The 27,123-nt window shown below is 32.3% G+C and overlaps 1 protein-coding gene across 6 annotated transcripts in view; it reads right to left on the reverse strand.

Moving 5' to 3' along the window:
* Positions 1-27,123, reverse strand: part of LOC139489257 (polycystin-1-like protein 2) — a 92,942-nt gene that overhangs the window by 23,945 nt on the left and 41,874 nt on the right. For 3 of the 6 annotated variants that reach the window (XM_071275501.1, XM_071275505.1, XM_071275506.1), the window contains exons 5-12: positions 15,807-15,953; positions 13,374-13,616; positions 9,765-9,911; positions 9,167-9,304; positions 7,426-7,566; positions 5,927-6,042; positions 3,749-3,877; positions 1,155-1,252 (exon numbers count right to left, since the gene is read on the reverse strand). In XM_071275501.1, coding sequence (XP_071131602.1) covers positions 1,155-1,252; positions 3,749-3,877; positions 5,927-6,042; positions 7,426-7,566; positions 9,167-9,304; positions 9,765-9,911; positions 13,374-13,616; positions 15,807-15,953 — 1,159 coding nt within the window. Of the gene's footprint in view, positions 1-1,154; positions 1,253-3,748; positions 3,878-5,926; positions 6,043-7,425; positions 7,567-9,166; positions 9,305-9,764; positions 9,912-13,179; positions 13,198-13,373; positions 13,617-15,806; positions 15,954-27,123 lie in introns of those variants that run through there. The other 3 variants (XM_071275502.1, XM_071275503.1, XM_071275504.1) reach the window with 3 other exon arrangements.

Genomic DNA, 27,123 nt, shown 5'->3' on the forward strand with positions numbered 1-27,123 from the left:
ACTTTTCTACATTGGTTAGAGGTATAGGGGGAGGGTTGAGATCTCACAAACATGTTTAACCCCGCCGCATTTTTGCGCCTGTCCCAAGTCAGGAGCCTCTGGCCTTTGTTAGTCTTGTATTATTTAAATTTTAGTTTCTTGTGTACAATTTGGAAATTAGTATGGCGTTCATTATCACTGGACTAGTATATATTTGTTTAGGGGCCAGCTGAAGGACGCCTCCGGGTGTGAGAATTTCTCGCTACATTAAAGACCTGTTGGTGACCCTCTGCTGTTGTTTTTTATTTGGTCGGGTTCTTGTCTCTTTGACACATTCCCCATTTCCATTCTCAATTTTATTATTTAAAGTTTTGGATTGTTGGTTTTCAATTTTTTGAATTGTTTTACTTCTTGATGATGATGAATTTGATTAATTCCATAAGGTTGATTTATAGTTTTAATGTACAATGAATATGCATAATTTCTTAGATTTGAGAATATGGTTTGCAAACTATAAGAGGAGTTAATTAAACAAAATGTTTACAAACGTTTGCCTGCACGACTTACAACAAACTTTTATATGCGTACATCACAAGAAATAAAAATCAAATTTACAAATGGTGGAAAAAAAGTATCCTTAGATGATCATTTTCTAAAAAAAATAATAAAAGGGACCACCAGTTTCTATAAGAATAAATTTAGCAATTGTGAACGAAATTGTAAGGTCAATACATTTCAAACTGCCTCTTCAATGAAAGCTTTACAATATCACATTGAGTGAAGACTGGATTTACTTTTTATAGATTGTTGAAAAAGTGTAAAACGCTGATGTTTTCTACCCCAAGTTTCAGATTGCTTAGCCGTCATTGCCATAGTTTTTTTTCCGAATTTGCAGTTATTAAAAAGTTCAACTATGTAACATATAATTTGACTATTTTATCCGAGCGCCACAAATAAATGATATGTACACGACACTCGTACCAAATCATTAACTATGTATCTTAGGTGAGCACAACTATTTTCAAGTTAACAAAATAAAGAGGTAAAAATAGAATACAAAGATACACCTATAACCTGACAAGACATATTCAAAATAAAATATATAAACTCTCTAAATAAACTCTTAAAAGAAATAAAATTTAAACAATTGTCAACGAATACATCTATCAACTTACAAAACCATATGCTGTACCTTTGCTGTCTCGTTTTTATTAACAACATCGGTGTGTGCTAATTTTTCACTAGCCTTGTCTAAAACGTCAAGCAAGGCATCCTTGAATAAAAAATAACCAAAATATTATATAGTTATAAATATTAAATTTGTATGATGTTCAAAGCACACCCACTATGGGTGAAACATATGCCCTTACATCATACAAAAATCAAGTAATTTGTATAAATTCAAACGGTGATGATTATAAAATATGTTCTGCCAAAGACCGTGTATATTTACGCCAAACATTTGTCATTTTCAATTGACAAAATAGATTTTGCAAATTGCCCTACAAATTTCAAAGTTAATTGTTTTGAAAGATGTCACAAAATTCTTTTTTTTTTGTCCTTTGAAAAATCGTTTTCTTAATGAGATTTGATATTTATTATATAAATGGGATTACAATTTTTGATTTCAGAAGGATATTAAGAAAATAATAATAAGTTTGTGTTCAAAAGGATTCACTTTATCAACAGTGTGAATAAATAAAATGATTTGCATTTGCTTGTTTTAGAAAAACAAATGTTTCAATTTCATTCTAACCACAAATATTGAAGTTGCTGACTTAAAGCATTTTTTATTCTGACTAAAAATACTGAAAAATGAAAAATGCTCTAACGTGGAGCTTTTTATCATTTTAACTTGAAGTATTGAAAAATAAAAAAGGCTCAAACGTGGAGCATTTTTCAATTTGACTTAAAATATAGAAAATTGAAAAAAAAACTCAAATATGGAGCATTTTTCATTTTGACTTAAAATATAGAAAATTGAAAAAGGCTCAAATATGGAGCATTTTTCATTTTGACTTAAAATATAGAAAATTGAAAAAGGCTCAATTATGGAGCATTTTTCATTTTGACATTATAAATTGAAAAATGAAAAATCCTCTAAGGTAGAGCATTTTTCATTTTACTTTGCAATATTAAATTTTGAAAAATGATCCAATCTGCATCATTTTATTTTTCATTTTTAATGAGTAGAACGAAATGAAATTTGTCTAAATATTTGTGTTTTGAATTTTCAAATTATCGACACTATTTTTAAATGTTTCATGATTTCTACTTTCTTTTTCGTTGTTTAAGCAAGATATCTTGAAGAACTTGTTATTGATGTGCACTGTGTGGTGTCAACTAATTTCGAACATGAGTTAGTATACTGAAAAGTACAATAATGACCACAAAGATGTGAACTTTTATTGATTAGTTTACCCTAAAAAAACACACGACTTTATGAGTTTGAAACATGCCAAATATCCTTATATATGAATATATATGATGACATTGAGAATGGAATGGAGAACGCGTAACAGAGACAACAACCCTATCAAAGAGCAGAAAAGAGCCCAAGGCAACCAATTGGTCTTCAAAAAACAGCGAGAAATTCCAGCATCCGGGGTGGGGGGGGTGGGGGGGGGGGGGGGGTAGGGGGTGGACTTCATACAGCTGGCCCCCAAAAAATGTGTACTTGCTTAGGGAAATGGAAGTCAAGACTAAAATCCAAAATATAAGAATTTAATGAATTAAAATCGACAAGAAACCCAAGCAGGACTAACAAAAGCTGGTTTCTGCTCTATGGTCGGGTGGTTGTCTTTTTTGCACAGTCCCCATTTCCATTCTCTAAGTTATCATATATATTGACATGTTGCACACACATGTAGTTATACAGTTGTGTGTTCTACGGGTAAAGTGCAAACTGAAAATTATCATATTTAAGGTCATTACCGTACTTTTCAGTATACTACTCATGTTCGGAATTAGTTGATACCACACACAGTGCATAAGTTTACATCATTAACAAGTTCTTCAAGAAATTTTGCTTAAAAACGTTCTACTCATTAAATTGTGTTTTAAATATGCATATCGGATCATTTTTCAAATTTAATATTGAATAGTAAAATGACAAATACTCTACGTTAGAGCAATTTTCATTTTCAATTTATAATGTCAAAATAAAAAATGCTCCATATTGTAGAATTTTTCAATACTTCAAGTCAAATTGGAAAATGTTCCACGTTGGAGCGTTTTTCATTTTCCAATATTTAAAGTCAAAATGAAAAATGCTTAAGGTCAGCAATTTGAACATTTGCTTTTTACATTGAAATTGAAATATGTTTTTTTAAACAAACAAATGCAAATATTTTGATTTATTCAAATTGTTGAAAAATTAAATCATTTTTACCACAAACTTATTATTATTTTTATCAAATCAAACAATGTAATCTAATGAAAATTATAAACTTCAAATCTCATTAAGGAAATTGTTTTTATGAAGTGACTTCAAAAGATTTTTGTTTCATTTTTCCAACAAATTAACCTTAAAAGTTGCATAGCAATTTGCAAAATTCATTTTCCATTTTAAAATGACAAATGTTTGGCGTAAATGTACACGGACGTGCCATACCCGCTTTCTTACACAATTGTTCATTGACACTTCGGCTTAAAATGCAGTAATAAAAATTATCAAGAAATGTAAAATATCAATCTTTAAGATAGTTTAAGAAATTTCTTTTAAAATAGTTCCCTAATTAATATTTGTCAATTGCAGGAGTTGATCTACCTGAGTAGTATCCGATAAGACTTCTGTTTCTTGCTTTGATATTTCAGTGGCTGCTTCTATGACTGATTCAAGTTCCGCTTCGTTTTCTGTCGGTAATATTGTTAATACCGAGACAATGTCATGAACAATCTGTAAACGATCAAATAATCCTATAAAGCTGTTTACTATTTGCAGGTAAATATTATCATGAAATCCGTTGTTTACTAATGAAACTTGTTTAATTATTACTGATTATTATTATTTGTTCACTTTTTTTCTTCAGTTTTTCTTCTGTTTTGTTCCTTTCCTATATATATATATATATATATATTATTGACATATTGACAGAGATTAAAATTAGGGAAGTTCGAGAGGTAAAAAAATATAATCCTTTCCGATGCATATAATACAGTAATCCTCATCAGTGGTAGTCCTCTGTTTATATTAACTTTTTTCCTTTAATTTAGAAAATTTCGTGTTGACGGTGAATTATGATAGATTCTTTAATATTCAGTGACAACACACATTCAGATCGTAGTGAGATCGCGGTATGAGCGGCATGAAAATGTAAATTTTCGTTGTTTTCACGTTGATACTACGTCCTTATTACGCTTCTACAACGATCCCATTCCGATTATACCACGTTCGCTTCCCGCTGTGTATACGACCTCACTGCCATTATCGTAATCTTACTACGCTTATCACGTTCTTACAACTACCCCAACACGATTTATCTGATTGCAACACGATCTTATCACAATTCTACTGCTATTATAGCACGCTCTAACCACGTTCATACCACGCACGTTTATACCGGGATCTTTCTACACTATCAGCAATAACGTCATTATCGTGTTCCATATACATAATGTGCCATTCCTTCTATTTCTCATTAAGACGTAGATTTCTCGGAAACAACAGTCATGCCACAAAAATCTACCTGGTAAGGGTAGATGTAGAAACGGGCCTCTGATAAGAATCCTGATCCAGTAAGATATCGGACCGACCAATCCAACCTGTATCATTACCTATTGTTGGTCGATCAAGATTAAATGTCAATGTTGTTGTTTTTTTAAATCCTATTTTTCTTCGCTCTCTCAATAACAAATGGCGTTAAGATTTTGTAACTGTGTGTTAGTGATTGTAGAAGCATTACAAATTGTACATGGTCTTGTGTTTCCATGGTTCAATTAAAATTTGTGTTTCAAGCGAAACTTGGAGAGCTTTTATATATTTTTTATGACAATGACAATGAGCATTACTTAAACTCGAAGTGACCGTAGTATGAATGTAGTTGGGTCGTAAGAAAAGCTAATCTCGTTAAAATCCGATGTTTTGATACGGGGAGTGTAGCGTATCAGAACATCGGATTTTAATGAGATTGTAAGAAAAGCGTGATGAAGACGACATGAGTGTGCTAAAGTCGTACTATGGTATTAACAGCGTGGTATTAACGTTGTATGATCGTAGTAGAAGCGTGGTTGTCTCTTTGACTTAAATCGGGCTTACGCTACACTCTAGCTACTATTGTACAGCGACATTTGCGATCTTACAACGACAATACTGCGCTCTTACTCCGCTTCTAATTCGAGCTGATTTTGCCACGACCTCACCACCATTATTTTGAACATGTTCAAAGTTGCTCCACGCTCATCACTATCATGAAGATTGCAACACGGCCGTATCACGACGTTACTGCGTTCTCCACGATCGCACTATGATCCTCAAATTTGCATTTTTTTCAGAGATCGAAGTGCGATCGTGGCCTAGTGTGACGGGGGTATTAATCACTATGAAACAATTAAAATGACAAAAAAGAAAAACAAATTCAGATAAAGACATATAACGTCATCTTAAATGAATATCAATAATACAAAACAATGGTCATAGCACAACAATATTGGCAGGATACATAAGTACCTAGGCACGAAATAGGGATATAACAAAAAATATACTTTTTGTTTGCATTTATTTAAAGAAGACTATAAAAGTTGATCACTCATTATATACAGTTGTATTTAGGGACCATGTATCTATGATTAACACTTTTTTCAGCTGTCAAAAGATTAACTTTGGATCGATGTTTTCAATTACGTTTTGCTTAATCTTTGGCTCATGCATATTCAAAATCATAAATTCACTGCATTTTATATGTATTCAGGTGGTTAATACGTGTCATATTTTAAGATTCTAAATTACATGCTCTTTTTCTTCTTTGTTAAGATTTGTGTGGTTAAATGATTCCATCGTTGCACCTACAATATGACCAAATACATTTGTCATATTCACAAACTGTTCAACATCATCAAGTTCAACTGAAACGATACAAAAAATATGATTCATGTTATCAGTAACACCACTTTTCTATGTAGAAATAAAATAGACAATGTCATTAATATAAGCACGATTACTCATGTAAGTTTTGAAATAGATACTCAAATAAGATACTAATTAATATTTAGGTATAACACAAGTAAATAAAGCATCGATAGACAAATCATTTGATAACCTTACCCCCTTTATTAATAATATCAAGGAATATATTTTAAAAACAATCTTTTGGATGATCCATGGCAAAAGTAATAAAGATAACATCAGCCAAGCAGAACACAAAGCCGCCATGAATGGATTCATAGAGATTATAACGAAATTTTCAGACCATTAGTAAAGAGATCAAAGAACGTAAAGTACATGGTTTAAGGGCATTGGCTGTCAAATTTATGTTCACCAATTTGACTCAAATACTCATATTTGATTTAAAACATAATTAAACGTATATTCGAAACATAAAAAAAGCCTGAAAAAATCTATTACAAGCCTTTCGCTCGATAATATGTAGCATCGTTTCGTATGTATCTTAGTGTAGACGCCATCTAATTAACTATCGAGTTGACCTCCGAAGACAGCCGATGGTCAGATAAGCGTCATAAACATTAATATAGATATGAATAGATAGTGAACACGTACAATTAGATGTTTCTAGGTCTGTTTAATTTCATATTAAAGGTTAAAAATATATGTTTATCATCGTTATTATCGTTATATGACTGAGCTTTTGTCGATCGAATCAGTCAATCAAATCATTTCCATATGTTTCACTTTCAATGTTGAAATTCCTTTCCTTCGAATAACTGAACACGCACAATTCATGCCTAATCCATCTCTAGCCGAGGAGTTAAATTGCAGGTCACATAAATACGTATTCAATGAAGTCGAAGTATTCACTTGCAAGTGAATTAATCATCATTGATGTTTCTCAGCTTATTCACTTTTTCACTTTCATTAATGATTGAACAATAAACAAATCATATTCTAAATGTGATATTTATCTCGTAGCTAGTGCCCCTTTAAATAAAAATATATGTAGTTAAGGTAGGTTAACCCTTTTTTTAAAGTTGCAATATAAACTTTTAAATTCGTAGGCGGCCAGTTTTTTCTTTCTTTCAGATTGGCACCAACATTGTCAATAACTCAAGTAACTGATTCAAAAGATTCTAAACGTAAAGCTAATCAACAATAAGACTAGGCAATAGCTGTTAATTAATAAATATCTATACGTTGTTTCTGTTCATCAATTTAAATTATAAAATATGGAATAACTTTCGAAAAGTACCATGTTAGATTCACTGAGTATCAATGTACGATTTCACTGTTAACACAACTTCTAAATATATACAGCATTACAAGGTAATACCTACTTGATGTACAGGTGTTATTAACTTGGTCATAAGATTGTAATGCCGGCACTTCGCAAAAACATTCACTACCTGAACAAAGCAGAGGTGGATAACAACTTATATTCGAAGCTGTTATGGAACAGGGATCCATATATCTTCCAACTAAAAGTACAATAAAGAAACAACGTATTAAAAAGGGAATGGTTAAGATAAAAAAAAACATCTCCAGCACATGATCATTCCCCACTTCACGAACCTTGTAAGAAGCTGCCATTTTTGTTACAATAAGGCTTTTCTATCCCATCAATTGATTACCTTACTTGTATTTGGCAAAACCTTACGGAATTCTGAAACAGGAATGCTATGTTTTATTTGACTTATATTTTTCTTTTGTTATTCGAGTGCAGGGGTTGAATTTAAGCTTTTTTGTGTACTGGTCAGCCGGACCAGTGGACTGAAAACTCTGCTGGTCCGGCTCCAAATCTACTGGTCCTGCAAAAATGACATTCATTTGACAAACACTAATATAAATGATAGATGTTAATTTTATTTTGATGCTTTCGTTTACATAAGTTAGACAGGAACAAAGGGATAGTCTTGATTCTGATTTTGATAAAGGCTTTGGTAATCTCAATGATTTTCTTTATCAAAATCAGGATCAAGGACAGAAAAAATATCAACATTGTCCCACACGTCATCGCAATCCTCACGACGACCATAGGGTGCCTAGAGCGCTGTCCAGAAATATTCCACATTTCAATAGCCGGGACCGGATCAAATGGTGCTATATCTTCAGTGTGAAACATAATGAATAAAAGATCTGATAAAACAGTTGGACGCATATAAGTGTTACTCAAACAATTCAATTGAAGCGGATACAGAACCTCAACATTTAAGAAAATTGGACTTAACTCTACCAAGAATTTAATTGAAGAATTACATTTTTATTAAAGGATCTAAAATAAGAAGAGGAAAGGAATGAATTTGACATTTTAACATATTTTAGCACAACGATACATGTACAGTGATGTACAGGTAGCTCCAAATGGGGAGGGGGATGCATTGCATTCATTGTTGCTGATTTTGATGACAGGGTGAATTTATAGTATAAGGACATTTAGATAAACTTGATTTCTATTTGATGTAAATGTCATGATTATATTGTGAATAGTTGTTGCTCTTTTTACTCATCTCATGAATGTAATTTTTGAATTTTTTGATGTAATTAAGCATTTGTAAAATGGTGCTGAAGTAATTACGTACCTAAGGTAATTGAATTGTATCGTGCTAAATGTTGCTAATTTTCCTTATATACTTGACTAGTAATTATTGGGATCTCATTATCAGTTATTCCCACATAAATAAATACTTTCTTCTTTTTGATGTCTGCATGGCAAAAAATTGTGAAGATGTTGTAAATTTCAAACGGTCACTCTTCATTTTTTCTTGTTATACATTAAAACCATTAATCCCTCCTTTGTATACTAACAGTCGTGGATATTCCTACTGCGAACGTGTGCAAATACGCACAATGATATGTGCCTACTAGTGTTTTCAACCAATACTATATATATGCAATATAACCTAAAAATGCCTCATCGAATTTCAACAACACTGGAAGATGATTCAAATACAGTGTAAACAGGAGACAAATTAAACGAGAGAAAATATTGGGATTACCAAGGCTGCAGCCATTACATAACTCATTTTTGTGAGACAAAGTCTATTATAAAAACCTAGCTTTCTTTCTATTTTTACCTACTTGTTTTACATTGATAATCCCCCGGATCAAAATATTGTGTTTCTGGTGATGGGCAATTGCAAACGTTTGAAGTACATGTCAGAGCAGGTAAACATGGTGGCAGACGATCAGGGATACAGCTTTCTCTGAGTCTTCTCACTAAAAACACACAAGTCAGTTCAACTACATTTTCTGTCAATTAAGACCTGTAAAAGTTATATTTACTGCTAAGTGATAAGAATATGATAGTAAATTATCTAGACTGAATTCACTATAGTGTATAACACTGACTTTTAAGATTTGTTTCAAGGCCCTAACCATCAATATTTCTGTTATAACTTAATAGTTACAGTAAAAACTATAAAGTTTTAAGTAATGTATAACAAAGTTGTTTTCTTTTCTTGATAAGCTTACATAACATGCTAAAGTATTTGATTGGGTCATTTTATTTTTAAAATTTATATGTACTCGCAATCTAAAATAACTAACAAGAGTGTAAAAAGTATCTGTTAAATATATCAATTTCTGTATTTGATAAATTTACAATAATTTTTTATTTTAATTTCAATTAATATGTTGCATAAAGTATTCCATACTCCATTAAATTACATATTCTTACTTGCTAAACATGTCTTGTTTTCCGGTTCCATGACGGAATGTTCTGAACACTGACAATGATCTTGCCATCCTGGTAAACAATTCATATTTGGACCACAACTCGAGTCTCCATTAAATAATGAACATCTGTCTGATACTGCTTTTCCAACTTTAAATAATTAGAAAGACAACATTATATTCGTCATAATATGAGGCAGGCGTTACCTGTGAAAGGGAACGAAGTCCATATCAATTATTTTATTCCAATTGATTCTAACATATTTAATGTCCAAAAAGAAACGGAAATACCGGCACGTTTACCATGATGGTCCTGTTGTTAAGGATATTTAAAGTCTCATGACAAACAATACCGGAAGAAAGAGAGCGATTTCTACGCAAATGCAGGAAAATAAAAAAAAAGTTAGAAAAAAAAATTAACAATTTTGAGTTCATTCGTACATTGGAAATTACATATATTTTTTTTATTTATTTTTTGTTCATTCATTTTTCTACTGTTATAGGGGACTTCATTCCCTTATCACACCATTCATAGTCGACAGCCTTTCACATCTCTTCTTATAAGTATTGCTTTTGATTATCTTTGGTGTTCTAAATTTATTCATTTAATTGTGTAAGGGGATGGTTCAGCTATTTGGGTTTCTATAGTGATTACTTTAAATGTATGGGGTTTTAGCGTTTCTGGTAAAGGTTTATATAGTATTTACTTTAGATGTTTGGGTTTTAGCGTTTCTGGTAAAGGTTTATATAGTATTTACTTTAGATGTTTGGGTTTTAGCGTTTCTGGTAAAGGTTTATATAGTATTTACTTTAGATGTTTGGGTTTTAGCGTTTCTGGTAAAGGTTTATATAGTATTTACTTTAGATGTTTGGGTTTTAGCGTTCCTGGGGAAGGTTTCTATAGTGATTACTTTAAATGTATGGGGTTTTAGCGTTTCTGGTAAAGGTTTATATAGTAATTACTTTAGATGTTTGGGTTTTAGCGTTCCTGGTAAAGGTTTATAAAGTGATTACTTTAAATGTTTGGGTTTTAGAGTTCCTGGTAATAGTTTATAAAGTGATGAATTTAATGTTTGGATTTTTAGTGTTCCTGGTAAAGGTTCATATAGTGATTACTTCACATGTTTGGGTTTTAAGAGTTCCTGGTAAAGGTTTATATAGTGATTAATTTAAATGTTTGGGTTTTTTGCGTTCATGGTAAAGGTTTATATAGTGATTGCTTTAAATGTTTGGGTTTTTAGCGTTCCTGGTAAAAGTTTATATAGTGATTACTTTAAATGTTTTTGTTGTTAGCGTTCCTGGTAAAGGTTTATATAGTGATTAATTTAAGTTTTTGGGTTTTAGAGTTCCTGGTAAAGGTTTATATAGTGACTTCTTTAAATGTTTGGGTTGTTAGCGTTCCTGGTGAAGGTTTATATAGTAATTACTTTAAATGTTTGTGTTTTAGAGTTCCTGGTAAATGTTTATATAGTGATTACTTTAAATGTTTGTGTTTTAGAGTTCCTGGTAAAGGTTTATATAGTGATTACTTTAAATGTTTGTGTTTTAGAGTTCCTGGTAAAGGTTTATATAGTGATTACTTTAAATGTTTGGGGTTTTAAGAGTTCCTGGTAAAGGTTTATATAGTGATTACTTTACATGTTTGCGTTTTTAGTGTTCCTGGTAAAAGTTTGTATAGCGATTAATTTTAAATGTTTGCGTTTTAAGCGTTCCTGGTAAAGGTTTGGGTTTTTACCGTTCCCTGGTTTATAACGTAATTATTTTTAAATGTTGGTAATTGAAAAGGTTTATTCAGAGAATTGTTTCGGACACTAGAGTGAAACGTAAATGAAAAAAAAAATATCTTCAGCACTACATGCCGCTGTAGGAATTTAAAATAAAATTTAATTTTACATGTTTTCTTAAATATTCCTTCGAAGTTTGTCCTTGTAAATAGTAATAAATATATATCTCAAGGGGCATTTATTTCATCAAAATATAGGTATTGGTTAATGGTGTCCTGTTTTCACGTTTTATGTGTTAATACTCTAAATTTACAGTATTTAAAATCTTACTTTGTCATCTTTCAATATGCAAAAATGATAAGAACCTCAAAGTAAAAACATCAGTCCGCTTGATGACGAGTGGCAAAATTTGTAAGCATATTCAATACAAGATCAAACTAACATATTTAATACAATAGTACTTAAAGTTCTGCAACCTTGGTTGACCAGGATCAAGGTTGATTATTTCGACTGTCACTGGACAATTTTGATACGTTAACGTTGGGTCGGGTGTAGGACATTTTGTCTTGAAAAAGTTCAAATATGGTATGTTAAAAGGAGTCTTTAACGACGGGAGAGTGTTATACTCTCTTTTCGTGAGGTGTCGGATTAAACGTCCCTAATTAAAAAGAGGGACGAAAGATACCAGAGGGACAGTAAAACTCATAAATCAACACAAATGCCATAACAAAAAATGTTAATAAAAAGTCAAAATACAAATGTGACATTTTTGTTAATTATGACAAGTAGACGACTTTAGTAACCAAATGTCTCACAACTGTCATATTCTTGACTTGCTACAGACATTGTCTCATGTAGAAAATGGTTAATTAAACCTGTTGTTAAGCTAGCTAAACCTCTCACTTGTAGGACAGTGAAATAAAATTCCATTATATTGACAACGATTTGAGAACAAAACAAACGAAAAATTATGTAAAAAAAAATATTAACGCAATGGAAAATTGTTATTGAACTTTTTGAAATTTTCACAAATATTTAGTGTTTTCTACTTAAATGTCATTGTTAAATGAATACATTTATCAGCAATTTAAAACTAAAATTTAGTAGAATTCCTTTATGCAAAAGATTTCGGAACCCTGTAGTAGTTTCTTGTAGGTTTTTTTTTAAATAGTTTTGTGTTGTCATTTCTACATTTTAATCTGTGTACCCTTTATTGGGCCTATCAGCTAACCATATTTGTTTCCATAGAATAATTGTCCCAAAACATCTAATTCATCGTACGTTTCTTATGTTTTGAATAGACTTCCAATCCAAACGCACAGTCTTATTTATTGTATTACACCTCTCTGTAAAAAAAACTTTTGACGTGCTCGTCATAAATCCGTTGCATACATATGGTGTTTTAGTAACTTCGTCATTAGTTTTAATTTATTAAAACCTTTTAAAAGAGACGAAATGCATCAATGGACATCCAGACTCCAAATTTTAAAACAAACTAAAAATGACACGGCTAAAAAAGGGAGAAAAAACAGACAAACAAAAGTAAACAAAACACAACATAGAAAACTGATGACTGGGTAAACGAAACCCATGATTTGTACATTTTAAGTAATGTGCACATTTGCATATTAATCAGCATATCGACATACATTATAACAATTGTTTGTACATGTCTTACAAAGTAATGATACTTACCACAAAATGACACATTACAATATTATAAAGTGATGATACTTACCACAAAATGACACATTACAATCAAATCAAATCAAACTTTTATTGCCATATAAACCAACTTATACCATTTGTGACAAAAACAACATTTATTTAACATAATGACAAGAAAAAAACATATATAATATTCCGCCTTATAAATCAATGATACTTACCACAAAATGACACATTACAATATTCCCACTCTGTATTTGGATCTGTAGTAAAACACCATGGACCTAATTTTCTGCCATCTGTATCTGGATTACGACAATAATTTTGTTCACGTCGCAAAAGATGTGTCCACTCGTGTGGGTGTGGTGTAATATCTGTCCATTTCTGACATGGTTTTCCAGAAATAGTAACGTTAAGTGTAGCCCCAAACTCTTTGCCACCTTGGGATGATTTACATTCTAAGCCTAAAAATGTTTTCATATGTATGATAATTAAACGTCTTTTACGCTAAAGACTCCAAAGAGCAACCATGCAACTATACTTATTTCTTTTAACTAAAATATACTTTGGACATTGCACAAGATAGTTTTAATTTGTACTATTCGTGGCATGATGCATGGATAAGGTTTTAATAAACAAATATATTGGAAATACCACACCCATCAACCTCTAGACCCAACTCCCCTGGCAAAAAACGGACAAAGAAAAAAAAGATTGCGCGCAACCCTCTGGGTCATTCAGATATTTTGACATTGTTTATAACAAAGTTTCCATGAGAATTGTCAACGTATATTAATTCTCTTGCCACCGATTCCTACACCTTTTGTATTAATCAACATGGAATTTGCATACTTAAACAAATCGCAGTGCATGTCCCAAGTCAGGAGCCTGTAATTCAGTGGTTGTCGTTTGTTTGTGTGTTTCATATTTGTTTTTCGTTCATTTTTTTATACAAATAAGGCCATTAGTTTTCTCGTTTGAATTGTTTTACATTGTCATTTCGGGGCCTTTTATAGCTGACTTTACGGTATGGGCTTTGCTCATTGTTGAAGGCCTTACGGTGACCTATAGTTGTTAATTTCTGTGGCATTTTGGTCTCTTGTGGAGAGTTGTCTCATTGGCAATCATACCACATCTTCTTTATTTATAATTAAAGTTTAATAAAATGAGATAACTGTTTTCGTCAACTTAGATTGGTCAATTCGGAACATGACGACATTATTTACGGGTTTGACAATATATTCGGGATTTTCTCGCTGCGTTAAAGACCCATTTGTGGATTTTAGTCATTTTCTGCTCTATGGTCGGGTTGTTGTTTCTTTGACATATTCCACGATTACACTCTCAAATTCTATTATAATTGGAATTTTAGGTACAGTGCTGCTGATGGTCTTGTGAGATTAAAATAATTCTAAAATGAAGCGGTTAGTCTCGTTACAGGCATACAAAACTTTATTCCCGTTCACTTTCTACTAATTCTTCATATTATTTGTAAAAATCAGTAGTATCAAAAGTTGAATAAATGATTGAATAAAACGATTAATAATCCATAATAATTGCCCTTACCTAATTAAAGAATTTTGCTTAAAGGGGCGCTACATGTCAAATTCATGTTTACCGAATCGACTACAATTCTCATATTCGACTTCAAACACACTAAATCGTATTTCAAAAGAAAACCGGTCTAAAAAATAAGTTACGATGAATGAATGCGAAATTATGTATCAGCAGTTTGTGTGTATTTAAGTTTAGACGTCATCTGATCAACCATCGATCTGATACATCTGTTGTCTAAATACGCATCTGGTGCAGACAAAGTGGTACTGTTAATGTTATAACTATCACTGGGTTGGTATCACTGCTGGTGTACTGCCAGTCCTTATGGCATCACCAGCCTTGGAGCCAATACCTCGGTACTGGCATGTACATAATTAATTTATTTGTCTCCCTCATCGAAAGCATTTATTCCTTGTCCGGCTTTTGCTAAACTTTTTGGTATGTTTTGGCATAAACGCTCTTGACTTTCCAAAGACTACCGACGCTTAACATAAACAATAGATATAAATAGATAACGAACTAGTGCATTTATTTTTTCTTTGTCTGTTTGATTTCATTATATAATATAAAACTATGTGTTTATACTCGTATATACCTGTATATGAATGAGTTTTGGTAGATCGAATCAGTCAACAAAATGGTTTACTATTGTTTCACTTTCAATGGTTTCCTTACAAATACTAGCTGAACACGCCTAGTTCTTGTGTAACCAATCTCTAGTTAAGAGGTTCAATTGAAGTACACATAAATAAGGATAAATGAGGTCAAACTATTCACTTGCAAGTGAATCATTCATAACAGATGTTTCTTTGCTTATTTTGACAAGACTGAACCAAACTGGCTGCTAAAAGGGATTTTTCATTCATTGTTTCACTTTTCTATATCTCGTAGCTAGTGACCATTTCATATTACTAACAAGTTACAAATGTTTTCTCTTTTTTTCATAGCGAATCTGTTCAAAATATTCCAGTGAAAAAACAAAAAGCATTAACGATAAAAAAAAAAATACGGCTTTAAGTAAAATAAATACACAAGAAAACCGGGAGATAACTACTTAAATTACAAAATACATTTATAGTGAAGTAATATGTCTATACCTTGTCTATGGCAATAGTGTTTTGTGTCACTCATTGAGTAGCCTGATTTACAATAACAATTCTCTCTAACACGACGGCACATTCCAATCTCGCAGTTAGGTGAACAAGTATGCTCACAATTATCACCATATTTTCCCGGCTCACAACCTAAAGTAAGATGTTACTTAGCGTGAAATAAAATAGTAGGTTTTAGGCTGGTTTGATGAAAAATATAGTTAATCTAAAAAAATTAACATGTCCAAATATATATCAGTATAGTTTATCTAAAGGTTTACTCTATAGTATTATTATAGTACATGTAGATTTTTAGCTGCGTTGACGACCCATTGGTGGCCTTCGGCTGTTATATCATATATGCTGTTTAGTCGGGTTGTTGATTTCACTTTGACATATTCTCCATTTCCATTCTCAATTTTATGTGCAGCATATCTACCTTCGCGCTAGTGTACGATAATCGACAGCCACCAGTTAAGCAAGAAACATTAGCGAAGGTTCACCAAAATATGGCTAAAGTTCTAGAGTATATTAGTAAGTGCCTGACTTGATGCAGTTCCATGCATATAACTGAAAGACATGTATATCGTATACACGAGTGTATCACTGACAGATTAGTCTATCGTTAATACGTTTGCATTTGGTGAAAGACTAATCTTTCATTTACACGTTGGTATATCGTCTTCACGAGTGTATCACTGACAGACTAGCATATCGTCTACACGAGTGTATCACTGACAGAATAGTCTAACGTCTACACGAGTGTATCACTGCCGGAAAATCTATCGTCTTCATGAGTGTATCACTGACAGACTAGCATATCGTCTACACGAGTGTATCACTGACAGAATAGTCTATCGTCTACACGAGTGTATCACTGACAGAAAAGTCTATCGTCTTCACGAGTGTATCACTGACAGAATAATCTATCGTCTACACGAGTGTATCACTGACAGACTAGTATATCGTCTACACGAGGGTATCACTGACAGAATAGTCTATCGTCTACACGAGTGTATCACTGACAGAATAGTCTATCATCTACACGAGTGTATCACTGACAGACTAGTATATCGTCTACACGAGTGTATCACTGACAGAATAGTCTATCGTCTACACGAGTGTAACACTGACAGACTAGTTTATCGTCTACACGAGGGTATCATTGACAGACTAGTCTATCGTCTACAAGAGTGTATCACTAACAGACTAGTATATAACACTGTGCGGGACAAATTTGCCATTCCAGGATTGGCAAATCTGACTTTGTCGGTTTACAAGATATCAAAAATATTTTTTGCCCAAATGATAGTTAATCAAAAATATCATTATTAAATTTCCCCATATGTCCCAACATGTCAACGTTGTCACTGTTGTCACCACAGCTGATTAAAAGTACATTTCCCATGGGAATTTTAAAGTTCCCATCGGAACTACAATTTCCTATGGGAACATTGGTAGATAGTTTCTTCCCATGGGAAATTCTAAATTTCCCAAGGGAATTTCTCTTCCCATGGGAACTAATTTTTCTTCCCATGGGAACACCTTATTCCCTTGGGAACACCTTATTCCCTTGGGAACATTTATTCTTCCCATGGGAACTAAAATTCTTCCCATGGGAAGATATATTTTTCCCATGGGAACATTATTTTTTCTTTTTTCTTCTTCAGAATTTGTAAAAGAGCTGTGAAATATCGCAATGGACTGACAGTCACTAGTAACAATGACTGGAACAGTTTAACAAGCATTCCATTTGATAAAAAGGTGTTATTTCAACAAATTAAAAGTATTTATATCATACTTTTACACTCAAAAGTCTTTTATTATCGTTGAATGATTGATAGAAATTCTACCGCCCAGCGGCTGATTTTACAATTTGAATCTCTCACCTTTGTGTTCGGTCAATAGTATCGTGTATTTCATGTAATAGTGTTCGCTGAACTGTCAAAAATCAGAGCCATGCTTTTGTATTTCAGAATTTAATTTAAGAACAAAAATTATAATTCTGTTTTAATCCATATACATGGGGAATCACGAATCGTGTTTAAGATTATTTTCTAATTAAAACCCTATAATTTCATGAAATTGACATCATAATCATAATTAATGTAGTATTTCTCTTTCGTCGACGTAACTCGATATGCGTGGTTTTCGCCACTAGAAAGATGTGCACTTATTTTTTAAAAGTTTATTTCATTCATTTGGTCAAATTTCCTAATCATGCTAATGCAATGTTGTTACTCGTCTACACACAAATCTTTTATTTCTATTCATTTTTGACAAACTTTTGAAAGTCTTGTTAGAAGTCTTTTATGATCTCTCAGGTAAATATAAAATAATCCAGAGTTTTCCATTTCCAAGGACGAATCAGGATTAAATATAATCTTTATGATTATTATAGTCACTTGTACTTTACATGTAGGCTTTCTTCGTGTAATTTATAGTTAAAAGGAATTATTTGATGAGTTTAACTGTTGATCAACTCTAAAAATATTAGGGTTTGACTAACAGTAGTTCCGTAAAAATTTCCTTCTTTCTATAGCTAAAGTGTTCTACAATTCATATTTGTAATGGTACTCGTCACCAAATGTGTTTGTGTCCCTCACATAGGCGGCAGATTATGTTTTTTCTCTTTAAATCATGCCACCTTCCAGATTCAATCGGCAAGTGGCGACTGACTACCACGTCTATATTTGCATAATATATAAATGAATTTAGTAAGGTAAATATGTCATTATGAAAAGTAGTTTTCAAATTATTAATTCTTTTTAAAAACACGACAACATTAAGTTTTATGCAAACCTGTAATAACAGCAAAGCATTCTTGCTGAAACTGGTCTTTGGGTTTTTGTTTATTACATTTTGACACCCATTTATCTGAAACTGTGCATTATAATATTGAACATTATCATACCGCAGATCATACCGTAATTATCAAAAACATTTTTCATATATGATATCCACTTAGTTTCTATTCCGTTATTAGCATAATCAAGGATTTCGAAATATTTGTAATTTGCAATTTTTTTTAATTTGTATTTTTTCCTCACTAGGTATGTGAAATAATGTATAAAATTTATTGAAAAATTGCATTACGGGCATATTCTATACTTCTATGCTTCTAAGTTTGAATTAAGAGTCTAAACTTTTTCAAATATTGAATACGCAACAAAATCTCTGAAAGGCATTTGATTGGGTATTAGTTAAAGGTAGGCGTGGTTTTCGGTAACTTTCCTCCAATCAACTGGCCTATTCGATAAACCTGTGTGCGCTGATGCGTGTAAACTGGCTATTGTAACGGCACGTGTCTTACATCGGAATCTGTCGTGCGTGACCAATGTTTATTGTATAATTTCTTGTCATGTGGTCAAATTATCTGACATACACGTTTAAAAGGTTGAAACTTAAAGTTGCTTTTTGAAAGTTTATCGGCAGCGCCGATATACGGTGTAAAGTGTTTAAACAAAACAAGACTTTAATAATAAAAGAAGGATGCATATTAACAGAGAATATAATCAGGGACTCTTGTACTAAAGTATTATAGTCCCAGATATAATACATGTATTATATGGCTCAGATATTAACTATAACGTGTTCTGGAAAATTTTTAAGTGTCCGAGAATTTGAATTACCAGAGACATATATACACATGACCAGAGACATATATACACATATATACACATGTGTATATATGTCTCTGGTATTACCTAATAAGGGCATCTCGATCACCTTCGACATAATATTATTGCATGAATGGTGAATCGCTGATTCATAATCGTAGAAGTGATTTGTGACTGTTATAAGTAGAGACATCTATACGCATTCTGGTTTACGTTTACAATGAACACACTATATACATGTTTCTTTGACTGAATATCAATCATTTTTGGGCAGACTTGCTTTTTCTCTGTATTCGTGAAAATTATCATACTTTTCATTATATTTGAATGCTTCAAATAAGCTTCAAAATACTATAAGCCTGTATTGTTACTTTTTTAGGGTCGATGACCCCCCCCCCTTTTCCCCTCAAAAGTTAAATTATTGTATATTTAATTTGAATAATTGTTTTATAACGTAATATCAATTAAGGTCAGCCAAACCCAAATCTTACAAGGAGTGTCATTCACCGGGTTTAATTTCTTTGAGCGATTTTGATCTTTTTATTTTGTTCAATAAATAATAGTAAATTTTACTTTCCGTATACATGTTTGACTTTATAAATAACACTTGGAAATAAATTTTGAACAACGAATTTGTCACAATTTCGCTTTTGTCGTCTGCCCAACTTAGTTTGGTCTTGCAATATGCATGACTGGGTACTTGTCACTGAACGTTGAAAAAACAGTAGCCATCCACCAATCCATCAGCGATTGCGATACCTCTGTTACATACCCGTCATTTTGTCACATGCTTGGTATCGTATTCTTTGAACAAATTTCATCCGATTTTGTCCTACATTTATATTGTTCTTGTCAAGTATTAATATATTCCCTAAACAGGTTTAAAATGTTAAACTAAATCCTATAAAATCAATTTAGTGCATTGGTTCTTTGAAAGACATTTTTTTTTAAATTTGGGCGTGTCAACCCCTCGTCTAGTAGTGATTTCTGTTTGTATATTAAACACAGTGTGGGAACGGAACTGTACGGTTTTCTACTAATTTGGTCATTCGGGACACTGTCAAGCGGTGCTCCGACATTTGCAAAATAACAAGTTGCTTGATGGAAACTTTGACGAACTCTTATGTTCTTATATAACGTTTCTGCTTCAAGTTTTGATAGCTGAAACATTCTTTATATAAATATGAACCATTAAAATAATAAGAAAGGTATATGCATCCAAACGTTTTCCTAAGAATGGTGGAGCTCCGTGTAAAACGATCAAAACTGTCACACAACAGCGATCAAAAATGTCAAATAAACATCGAAAAATCAATGTTTGCTACCTGAATTTTCACATGTACATTTTCTGATATGTAGTCTTACCTGTCTGAAAGTTTCAAAGCTATTGTCCAAGTAGAAATCTAAATACATTCGTTTTCTCCATGTCGGATATTTTTATTGACTGTACAATCATTTGCAAGTTTACTGTAATATCACTCGGAGCCTTCCTGTACAATCGCTTGGAGCTTTTCTTTTCATCGTTTGGCCAACTAGACTACTCCGAAAGGAGGGTAACCTACTTTACCTTGGTACGACTTCACGGCCCAGCTAGCAAGCAAGCTAGTCAAAGGTATTACTTTTTCCTACATACTTATTGCATTTTGCTGTAATAGTTTCTAGTGGCATATGACTAATTATAACTCTTAAGTAGATAATGCTTACTACTATCTCTTCTGCCACATTCATGATCAGTTGATGTTTTCCATGATACTTTTGTCACATAAATATTTATTAATACATAATAAAACAATACAATATATGTCTGGCATGATTTTTTCTCCTTTTTCTGTTACGATTTAATAACAGTTACTTATTTGGTATTGTTATCATTTTTTTAAACCTAAATCACACACTGAAAGGTGTTAATGATGCTTGAAGCTTTTATTTGAATGGATGCAGCCTGCATTAGCGGATCCGGTATGCTGGGAGAGGGAGTTTTGGTGGTTGAAACCCCATTTTTCCGATTTTTTTTTTATTTTGTTGACGTTTCAGGGTGTTCCGTGGTTTGGATCCCCTTTGTCAGAATCCCACCTTGTCTGATATCGTCAATGATAGTATGATGATCCGATCATTTATCTGATTTTTTATATTTTGGTCTTGTGCTGTGCTAGTTTTGGGGAGAAATGAGCGCACACAGACATTTTTAACCCAGCCAAATTCTTTATGTACCTGTTTCAAGTCAAGAGCTCGTAGTTCAGTGGTTGTCGTTGGTTCATGTCTGTCATATATGTTTTTTGTAAATTGTTTTATTATGAATTAGGCCGTCAGTTAAATTCGAAAGGTATTGATTCTTATTGTTCATGTCGGGACCTTTTATAGCCGACTATAATTGCTTAAATCTATTTATTTTTTTAACTTAGATAATCATATCACATCTCCTTATTTTTATATTGAAGATATAAATGTGGTTTGATAAAAATGTTGTTCTCACTAAAAAAAAAACAAAAAAACAACGATCATCAAGGCCGGCAAACTATACCCTCGGTAAAAAAAATTTACGTGGGTGAAATTTTCATCGAGGTGTCGCACGTTAGACGCGGATGCTATAGTTTGGAATATTGAAAAGTTCCTGAATCGTGACATTGATATAAAAAAAAAATCATGTTGAAGAATTTTGTGTTTTCTCTGTATTTCAGATAACAAGTCCTCTCCCATCCTTGATGAAATTTAATTTTACTGGAGCTTTTTCTACCAGTAGCTATAGCTTGTAATAAATAGACATCTCATTTGAAATAATGCCATATCTTCTTATTTTAATATCATGTTTATTGACATATACGTGTATTTTCTTGGATCAGTGGTTAGCTACCACCATTCCACATTCGAATTCCTTGTTATAGTTACCAAATTTAAAGGTGCTAGGTATGTGTAGATTCATAGGAGCTAAATTTCACGAGAAAGCTGTGGGTCTTCACATAACCAATCACTTTTTTATTTGGTAAATTACATGTGTCAAAGTTAACAACTGATATCACAGGAAAGAAAATGTGTTACATTGTAGTTTCTGGCTAAAAGTGTGAGATATCTAACATACACCACATGACCATTTTCAATCTTCTGGTAAACCAATCAGAGGGTCGATATGGAACTGTGGTGTATGTGTCGATACCCTCACACTTTTGCAATGGAAAATCAAACAAACAATAGTACATATCAAGTTACAATATCCCGATCCAGTGATGAAAAAATCTTTGTTGTATTGTTCAAATATGTATTTATTATTAGTTTTTAAATTGCTGGTAAATAATATATTAAGTAAAATTCAAAACATGCTAATCACCCCTCCAGAGAATCTAGTCACCTTTTCGGTATATATCAATATTAATTTTATTTTGTACGAGGATTATTTTCATTTTTATTTTAGATTAGATTCTTAACATATTTTGTACTGTCCTCTTCTTTTCGTCTTGTATACTTATCCAGTGGTTGTGTGTTTATGTGTTACATATTTGTTTTTCGTTCATTTTTTGTACATAAATAAGCCGTTAGTTTCTCGTTTTACATTGTTATTTCGGGACATTTTATAGCTGACTATGCGGTATGGGGTTTGTTCTTTGTTGACGACCGTACGGTGACCTATAGTTGGTAATTTCTGTGTGATTTTGGTCTCTTGTGGAGAGTTGTCTCTTTGGCAATCATACCACACCTTCTTTTTTATATCTATTGTACACATTTTGTTTTTGTCTCTGATAAAGTCACCTTAAAAGGGTTCCTAAATAGAATCTTAATTGTCAAAATGACGTTTTATGCTTATTTTCACTTCAAATACCATAGATGAATTTGAAAGGACAGCAAGAAACAACCAATGCAATGCATATGCAATGAATTTAATAAATCTGGCCAAGCAATTCTACAGGAAAGCTCCAAGCGATTGTACAGGAAGGCTCCGAGTGATATTACAGTAAACTTGCAAGCGGTTGTACAGTCAATAAAAATAACCGACATGGAGAAAATGAATATATTTAGATTTCTACTGGGACAATGGCTTTGAAACTTTCAGACAGGTAAGACTACATATCAGAAAATGTACATGTGAAAATTCAGGTAGCAAACATTGATTTTTCGATGTTTATTTGACATTTTTGATCGCTGTTGTGTGACAGTTTTGATCGTTTTACACGGAGCTCCACCATTCTTAGGAAAACGTTTGGATGCATATACCTTTCTTATTATTTTAATGGTTCATATTTACATAAAGAATGTTTCAGCTATCAAAACTTGAAGCAGAAACGTTATATAAGAACATTAGAGTTCGTCAAAGTTTCCATCAAGCAACTTGTTATTTTGCAAATGTCGGAGCACCGCTTGACAGTCTCCTGAATGACCAAATTAGTAGAAAACCGTACAGTTCCGTTCCCACACTGTGTTAAACATACAACAAAAGTTTATATTGGCATGGTAAGTTTTGGTTCATTTTACGTGTTTACCATTGGTGACATCTAATAAAATGTTTTGAAGGTTGTATTAAGCCATACGAAATTTAAATATCATATTTGTATGCAAACTGGAGGATCTAAAATTTAAATTATGTATGTTTAAACCGTATAATGAATACAGAGCGCGGGTATTGCACAAAGTCATCCAGACTAGCCGAATTATAAATACTAGCATCCGTACTTGTATGATCACTTGATCCAAAATTAAGCGTGTCAGATGGAGAAAAAAAGGCTTATGGTTTGTTACAGTTGAAAAAGTAACATTTACTACCAATCCATGCAAAATAGTAAGATGCATGTTCCTGAACGTTTTGAAATCTCCTGCATAGTTTATTTCATTGGCAATCATATTCAAGAAAAGTTGTAAATCTTTAAAGTCATAAGAAACGAGTGACCGATGAAAAATAATTTACTTCCAATTCTTGAACCAATGCATACAAACATCATAAACTTAGTCTTCTGTGCACGAATTTATCATTTTTTTCGCATAAATTTCGTATAATCGTTAATTTTTTTTTTCAATCGGTCAGTGTTGTTGTGAAAATATGGCAGGTAATTAAAGTTCGTGTTTTGAAGCCGAAGTTTATCGATTGTCACCTGTTTGTCAACAATCAACAAAAAATCAACAAAAAAGCATGGAAATTGAGTACGTGTTTAACATGTAAATTCAGATAATAGTTTATTTTAAGGATATCCATGCGTATTGCGATCACCGGATTTTTACGAGATGGGTCACACTGAGGTCACTTTGCATACGGAAAATATGTCGGGGGAATTGCTTCCTGGAAGGAAGCAATTAAAATAAAGTTAACTTCTTCTAAATATGAATATATTAAAGAATTTTCTTCAGAGAAAAGTATATGTACATAAGATTTATAATGAAAACTATCCATTGAGTTGTAAAAAAAAAATCGTAAGGGTTCCGCGGAACCCAGTGTCTCGCCTACTCTTTCTGTTAATCGCAGGCTCAACAAAAATGAGGAAATAAATCAATGAAATATTCCTGTTGATACTATCTTTTGATTGTAAGAAGCTTCTGTCCAAGTTTTGTAAAAATCCAGGATAGTTTATGAATCTAATAAATGTTTAAAAACTTTAACTGCAGACTGAATGTAATGTTAACTGGAAGAAAACAAAATTTCCTTCTAGATTCTAGCTTTTGATCATAAACAAGCTTCTGTCCAAGTTTGGTACAAATCCAAAATAGTATAAGAAAGTTATTAAAATTTTAAAAAGTTAAACCACAGAGTGAATGTGTTGTTTCCTGGCAGAAAATTTAAGTCCATTTATAAGTAAAATACGGAAAAAATGGAATTTTATTTTTACAAAATTTACTTCTGGATACTATCTTATGATCATAAACAAGCTTCTGTCCAAGTTTGGTACCAACCGAGGATATTTTAAGAAAGTTATTAAAATTTCAAAAACTTTAACCACAGAGTGAATATTTGTGGACGACGCCGACGACGACGGAATGTAGGATCGCTTAGTCTCGCTTTTTCGACTAAAGTCGAAGGCTCGACAAAAACATATGCATTATTTTTTTAATTTGAGGTTTCTTATGACTTTAATATTCTGCTATATCTTTTTGAAGCTTGATTGAGACGTAGATTCAATCAGATATATACCGATCATTGTTATCTTTTCTTCATTTACACAAATGAATGTCAGGGATTCGCAATCTAATGAAAATATTGATCTCTGATTACGTTATACTACATATGAGCTCATACATGTATTCTCAGTTTATTTTTAGTTTGAAGCATTATCGAACTTATACGACTTGAGTTTCATCTTTAAAATTTACTTTGCATTAAATATCTAAATAAGATTACATAGGAATAACTTGTGGTGTATTCATACATGTATACTAGTATGTAATAATAAAAAAGAGAAACTAACAGCTAGCCGTGAATATTTGACGAAGACGAAATTAATGATGGAATTTTAACGTCCAGTGACACATATTACAATGCATGTCGAAACAGAACTAGAAATTGACAATAGGTATTTATAGAACCGTGGCTTTTCAAAAGAATTCACGCTTAGTTGCGATTTCACGTGCTATTTCACAAGGTTCGCTTTAAAATTATACATGTACGAAATAACTAACTATAAAAAAATATGATGATTTTTTTAACTGTTCTAGAACGTTCTGCTGTTGAAACATAAATCTGTGATTTTTTTATATTCGTACTTTCGACGAAGCAAAGCAAGTTCGATCTATAGGTCATATACATGTATGCATTTGACAATATTCAATCGTTGTACAAATTTATCGTAGAACATGTAGATAAATCCGTCCGTTCCGATCAAATCTTATTAAACTGAAGAACTATTGTGAACATATACGGACGCTGGATTTAAATTAGATCTGTTCTGGCGGTTTTTTTTGTTTTTTTTTTCAAAATAAATACTTTAAATGTAACTATATCTTTAGTTCCGAAACTTTCTATCTTTCTAAACCAACGATCGACAAGTGCGTTCATTTTTGTGAATCAATATTTAAATGTTTTGAAATATCCATTATTACTCACAAGTAGTACACACTTACATTTTTCAAATTTTACCGATGGAAAATATCTCAATAAATTGTTTATTCCTCAAATCTTTGGTTGGAATTAAATATCATTCTTTGCAAGAGAAATGTATTTCATAAACAACTGGTAGTATATAAAATTGACTACACGTATGAGTTTAGTAATATATATAGTATATCAATGTACACATGATGTATACTATAACAGATGGGTTTTTTTAAATAAAGTTTCAAATTACCGTCCGCGCGTACACTGCTCAGCAGGCGGTGCGGTGTGTAAACCTGCATTACGAGTTTGAAGCCCGACAGGAAATCGCTTGAACACCTGGAAGTGTCACCTCACAGTGCCTCTGGCAATAATTTCTTTAACCATGCTGATGGTCAAGTAAAGCAAGGATTTGTATAGTAAGACACTATACAAATCCTTGAGTAAAGGAATTAAATAAAGGTATTATATAAATACTCGACCTAAAAAGTTTTATTAATGGATATTAGCCCCAGATAAAAAAAACTAGAGGCTCTAAAGAGCCTGTGTCGCTCACCTTGGTCTATGTGAATATTAAACAAAGGACACAGATGAATTCATGACAAAATTGTGTTTTGGTGATGGTGATGTGTTGTAGATCTTACATTACTAAACATTCTTGCTGCTTACAATTATCTCTATCTATAATGAACTTAACCAA

Source organism: Mytilus edulis, chromosome 9 (assembly GCF_963676685.1).
Source record: "Mytilus edulis chromosome 9, xbMytEdul2.2, whole genome shotgun sequence".
NCBI classification, from domain to species: Eukaryota; Metazoa; Mollusca; class Bivalvia; order Mytilida; family Mytilidae; genus Mytilus; species Mytilus edulis.